A 6,302-nucleotide genomic window follows, 5' to 3' on the forward strand; every position below is an offset into this window, starting at 1 on the left:
ATATATATAGGTAGGTACCGTAAACTGGTCGTGCGACCCCGTGGCGCACTGTCATGGAGACCAAAACCCATATTTTTACCCTCCAAAAACACCGTGTGATCATGCATACACACAGACACTTGATATATCAGAAGAAAGAGGAGCTTTTCCTCTTTTCAGTGGTATTATTTATTTGAATCAACGATTCTTTTGAAAGCAAAATCTTGCGGGATAAAAGACAACACTATCGAGATTTTCACCGCAGTGGCCGCACGTTACGTGTATTGATTTTTAGAGTGACCTCGGTTGAACAGGAACGTATGGTATTAAATACTGCAATCTGATTCGTCGATATTTCAAGATGAGAAGACAATCTTTCCTTTTCGGCTTGTGGACGAATTTTTTTCGGGAGGGCGAATGAGATGATGACTAGTGGGCAGTTAAAAGGTCTTTGGGGCCACAAATTCAAATAAATATCAACATATTATATACCAAAATTTTCAGTATTGTTTGTAGAATACACCTGTATTGTTTATTTGTGTATTTTTTAAACTTTGGTTCCTGTAAGAGACGATTATGCAACACTGTTTTGATTGGAAGCGGATAAAATTTGAAAATAAAACATTAATAATCTTTGCTGAAACTCAAAAAATATGTTTGCACCTAGTCAAATGATACATCAAAATAACCATAAATGAATATAGAACTGGAAAATATTGAAAAGTTTGCAGTTATTTACATACATTCCAAAGTATTTGTACATTTGGATCATAACATTCGATATTGAAAAAAAATAATTTTTTTACAATCTTGAAAAACGATCACAAACAGAAAAAAAACCCACTCGTATAGATGGAATTATTCAGAATTGCATTTGGAATAAACCTATACATGTCTTGAGTGGCACTTTTTGTGTAATTTCATCAAAAAGTAGTGATTTTGAGGAGAAAAAATATTTTAACAATTTAGATCTAGACCTAGATCTGGCACTCAAAAATATTGATTTCTCAATAACAGTGCATTGGCAATATGAGTCCAATCGTATCAATATTATAAAAAAGAGTCCTACACTTCTTTAGTGGGCAAAATAATGATAGATGTTGTGTAAAATTACTAAGACTGGTGTCCGGCCTATAATTTGAGCATCGCGATAAAACAAAGTCGAATAAACTACGAAATCGCGTTTCAAAACAGAATCTAAACTTCCGATTTTCAGTGGAAATGCTTGACCCGGAAGTCAACATTATGTTATGACCTTTATTTTAACATGGATATGTGGATTGGAATAGAATCTAAGCTAAAATTGAAGATCGGTTCTCGTACTGACGGCACTTTAGCCGTGCCGCCCCCCACGGCTCGGCGTAGCGAATGAGTTAAAGAATTAATAGAAGAGATTTGCGTGTGAAAACTTTCGGTAGTTTTTTTATGGAACCAGTGATCGGACTGACTACGGAAATATATCGTCAGAAATCCCATTCACTCCTCTTCCGGAATAACACAGCCATTATATACAAATAAACACCGGACGCTCCCCGTCGGCTCGCAAGTAGGGTACCATCGCCCCAGTTTCGTATATATTCTCTCTCGTTCCCTTCAGCGCGGCCCGGCGCGTAGCCGACAAGCCGGCGGTCGCGAGTGGTGATTTTAACCTCCCCTTGTATTTCTTGCCGTTTGGTCAAAAAGCCATGTTTACGTCAATAAATTTCCATCTTCTGGTTATTTGATAGCCCTGAAAAAAATTGGCTTGTTCTCTATGTGCATAGGTGTGTGTCTCATGGGTCTCAACTCAGAATTCTACAAAAGGAGGAACTTTCCGGGTGATCGCCACAGAAGCCCATTTTGGCGAAACACCCATTATTATTATACTGTTGAACCCTAGAATGCAGAAAACCATCAATTTATCAAAGCAAGGTTATTTCACACCAATTTGAGGGTTTGGGAGATAATTTCAAGTAAGAGTCAAGCACCAAATTTACAATCTTGATTATGTACAGAAAGTGGTGGCGCCTGGGGTCTTGTGCGACTTATTTATATTTTCCCTTCATCATATTCCCCTGTTTATATAAACTACATAAAAAGAAATATATTGTTTTGAGCCTAGAACCAGAATATCAACTGTCATGATTCATATCATATATATTATATATATAACGTGAAAGACAAAAATTAATGCTCAAACTCAAAGTAGAGTAGAATAGCCCAAGTAGACCTATTCAGTGTGAGAGGTGTAAGAACTGTGGGAGGGCAAGATGCAGTGATAGTGATACTGAAAATCAGCGAATCTTGCACAGTAAGCTAAAATATAGAGATCTAATTAAATTTAGGCTATTGTTAGGGGACCGTACGCCCCCATAGTGCTTGGCGCTAGGGGACCGTACGCCCCAATAGTGCTTGGCGCTAGGGGACCGTACGCCCCAATAGTGCTTGGCGCTAGGGGACCGTACGCCCCAATAGTGCTTGGCGCTAGGGGACCGTACGCCCCCATAGTGCTTGGCGCTAGGGGACCGTACGCCCCCATAGTGCTTGGCGCTAGGGGACCGTAGGCCCCAATAGTGCTTGGCGCTAGGGGACCGTACGCCCCAATAGTGCTTGGCGCTAGGGGACCGTAGGCCCCAATAGTGCTTGGCGCTAGGGGACCGTACGCCCCAATAGTGCTTGGCGCTAGGGGACCGTACGCCCCAATAGTGCTTGGCGCTAGGGGACCGTACGCCCCAATAGTGCTTGGCGCTAGGGGACCGTACGCCTTACCTGCGCTAAGTGTTAAGGGATCGTACGCAGATGTGCATGCATCTGGACTTTGCAAAAATACTGGACGAAAACGGACAGTTTAACGAAGCTCCTGGCGTTAGGAGTTCTTACAAAGAATGTTTAAAATATCTAAATACGATTGTGGGGTATCGTATACAGTGCCAAAATTTGAATTTTTCTCACGTTGTTGTTGTTAAGTGTCAATAAAAGACATCAAAGAGAGAGAGAGAGAGGAGGGGGGGGGGAGAAAGAGAGAGAAGGAGAGAGAGAGTGAAAGAGAGAGAGAGAGAGAGAGAGAGAGGGGGGGGGGAGAGAGAGATGGAAAGAGTTGGCGAAGGGAAGCCAAGCACTATTGGGGCGTACGGTCCCCTAGCGCCAAGCACTATTGGGGCGTACGGTCCCCTAACATCAGCCTTAAATTTACTGTCACCAATCCAATGAAACGCGAAAACTTAGGCCCTTAAGTTCCGTAACACGCTTTCAAGTTATGACGGTTCCCGATTTCATACAAAAGGCCTGCACCAACGCACACCTGACTTTTCAGAGAGCTGTAGATCAGGTAGTAATCAAAATTCTAAACATTAAACATTTGCTTTCAGTTTCAGTTTTTTTTGTCCTCTGGTGTTGCATCCAGCCCTCCCCCTATCTCCGAGTGCGTCTTTAAAAAAAATCAATAATCTCCCCCCATTCCTGAGTCCTGTACTTCGAAGCGCTCAGAACGCGCGCAGGTTCATTGACCGGTCACAATGGCGAGCCCGACAAGACGCTTGTATAACTTTCTTTTCGTTTTTTTATTGTAACCCCCACAAGTGACAGCACAGTGACAAATATTGATTTATTTTCATGGCAACACCACGTTTGTAAAGCCGAACCTGCATGTCACAATAAATGTTGCGTTATCAGACAATAACTGACAAACTTCTGGGTGGTAACGAAAGCGAAAGTAGATCTTGATTTTCCAGTCGAGCCTTGGTGACACAATTCCACTTTCCATCAAAGTCGCCAGTTCGCGTGAAACGTACTCTCAGAGCCGAATTAATATCACAATCGCGACCGGCAGAAATGAACTTAAAGACGTTATTGGATTTGGTTTTCAAATATTCGAGATCTTTTATGTATTTTCCCCGGGTCTTGGCGATTTTTTTTTTAATTCCCAGGCCAGGCAGTCACCCTGCTCCCAACAACTCTCTTTCTGATTGGCCCGCCGTCACGGTAGCGGAGTATAGCGGAGGAAATGGCAGTAGCGGAAATTCGCTAAATAGCGGACTATTGAGACCCATGGTGTCTACAAGTTTTTGTGAATGTCCATTCAAATTTAAGAATGTTGTGACATCTCAAAGTGTAGACATTTCGCAATAAAAAACTGTAACATTTTTCTGCAACTTCAGAAGTTCATAACTTTGTTAAAAATGAAGCTATGTATAAATTTGGCATCAAAATGCTCAGAAGGATAAATTCTATAAGGTAGTGCAGTTAAATGTGAAATCAGAGGATTTTGAAATTTCATTTTGTGGTACATATATATATATATACACAGCAATACTGTTACGTATATATATTATATATATACAGCAATACTGTTACATATAAATATATATATACAGCTATACTGTTACGTATATCTACAAAGAGCACGGTGATCCCACACACAAGGAGCTCAGGTTTCAGCAGCACAAAGAGACAGCGCCAAAGCGGGCTATCTCCACTCACTTCATGTCGGGGTTCTCCGCGCCGTAACAGCTCTCACATCGATCTGGGTCAAGGACGCTGGCTACCTCCTGAGTGAGAGAACAACGGAGGAGAAGAGCATCAAGGGAGGAAAAGAAGATAAGGAATTAAAGTTGAAGCAAACGACAAATCCCAGTAGTCATTTACATCACTGGGGTGTGCCACCTTTTCATCTCTCCAAAACAACAATAAATTTAATTTACAATTCAAAATGACCTGAAGCTTACTCTTATTGATTTTAGACCACCAAAGGATCTTTAAACACGACCTCCAAGATTTTTCGCCCTTGTCCGAGAAGGCTAGGTGTAGATCTTTCCTACCAGAAGATCAGGGGTGTGGCAGAAAGACAGCAGTTAGGAGGAGCCACAGAGAAGCAGTGGAAAGGCTGTAGAAAGAGTCAGGAGCCCAGAGGAGGGGACAAAGGAGGTGAGGGGGTGGGGGTGAGATAGAAAGTGGAGACGAAAGTAGACGACAGAGCATTGCTAGAGAGCAGGAAAGGAGACAAGTTTAGATAATAAATGTTTCCATCGCTAATTGGGACCTTTGAATGAGAGGCGAACACCTTAACCTCTAGGCCACGAGAGCCCCTCAACCTAGTCTGGACAGAAAATATCCAAAAATCTAAACACTGAAACATTGTGCATTCCTGGGGGGAAATTTGTAGATACAAATGGAAAGTAACATTCACCAGGGACCATTGTAATTTTCTTCACATTTTTCTTACAATTCGCATCTCCTTTTTAAAGTTAAAGAAAAATATTGACCTTAATTAGATCTTTCAGAATTACCCCAGCCCTAGACAAGACAGGTAGGAACAAGACAGGTAGGGACAAGACAAGACAGGTAGGGACAAGACAAGACAGGTAGGGACAAGACAAGACAGGTAGGGACAAGACAGGTAGGAACAAGACAAGACAGGTAGGAACAAGACAAGACAGGTAGGGACAAGACAGGTGGGGACAAGACAAGACAGGAAGGGACAAGACAAGACAGGTAGGGACAAGACAAGACAGTTAGGGACGAGACAAGACAGACATTAACCACAGACAGCCAGAGGAAAAGGGTTAATGGGACACTCAAGTGTCCTGTGTTTACCGTGGCATTATCGCCGGGGTCACTCCCCACCGCTGAAAAACAAATGTGAACAAGTTGATCAGTTCTGTGAATGGTAAATTATCAACAACAATGAAAAACTAGAATAATATTCAAATCTAGTAGCCGGGTCCAGGGGGGGGGGGGGGGGGGGAGAACACAGCTGACTAAGAAAAAAAAGAAGGAAGACAAGATAGCCATACAGCCTGATTCACAAACTGCTCACCTTACAACTATGGTCAGTTCACTATTTCACAACTATGGTCAGTTCAATATTTCACAACTATGGTCAGTTCAATATTTCACAACTATGGTCAGTTCAATATTTCACAACTATGGTCAGTTCAATATTTCACAACTATGGTCAGTTCAATATTTTACAACTATGGTCAGTTCAATATTTTCCAACTATGGTCAGTTCAATATTTTACAAGGAACATAAAACTTGCGAGACCATGAATGAACCTACCATCCCCATGGGTATTGTAGACAAGTTTCACATAACAAATATGTATCCTTGAATGAATTTGTATTTACATGAAGTTTTCTGACAATAAAATCAGCGCTATGGGGTGCTCTACTAAAGTCTGTCTGACAACAACTAAAGTCTGTCTGACAACAACTAAAGTCTGTCTGACAACAACTAAAGTCTGTCTGACAACAGCTAAAGTCTGTCTCACAACAACTAAAGTCTGTCTCACAACAAGCAAAGTCTGTCTGACAACAACTAAAGTCTGTCTGACAACAACTAAAGT

At 41.6% G+C, this 6,302-nt stretch overlaps 1 protein-coding gene across 1 annotated transcript in view; it reads right to left on the bottom strand.

The window, feature by feature from the left end:
• LOC101855989 (endoplasmic reticulum-Golgi intermediate compartment protein 3) overlaps positions 1–6,302 on the bottom strand; it is a gene marked incomplete at its 3' end in the record, with an annotated part of 22,152 nt that overhangs the window by 10,410 nt on the left and 5,440 nt on the right. Inside the window, 2 exon segments of the mRNA XM_013089942.2 lie at positions 4,438–4,505; positions 5,551–5,582. Coding sequence (XP_012945396.1) covers positions 4,438–4,505; positions 5,551–5,582 — 100 coding nt within the window.

This window comes from Aplysia californica, unplaced genomic scaffold (assembly GCF_000002075.1).
Source record: "Aplysia californica isolate F4 #8 unplaced genomic scaffold, AplCal3.0 scaffold01085, whole genome shotgun sequence".
NCBI classification, from domain to species: domain Eukaryota; kingdom Metazoa; phylum Mollusca; class Gastropoda; order Aplysiida; family Aplysiidae; genus Aplysia; species Aplysia californica.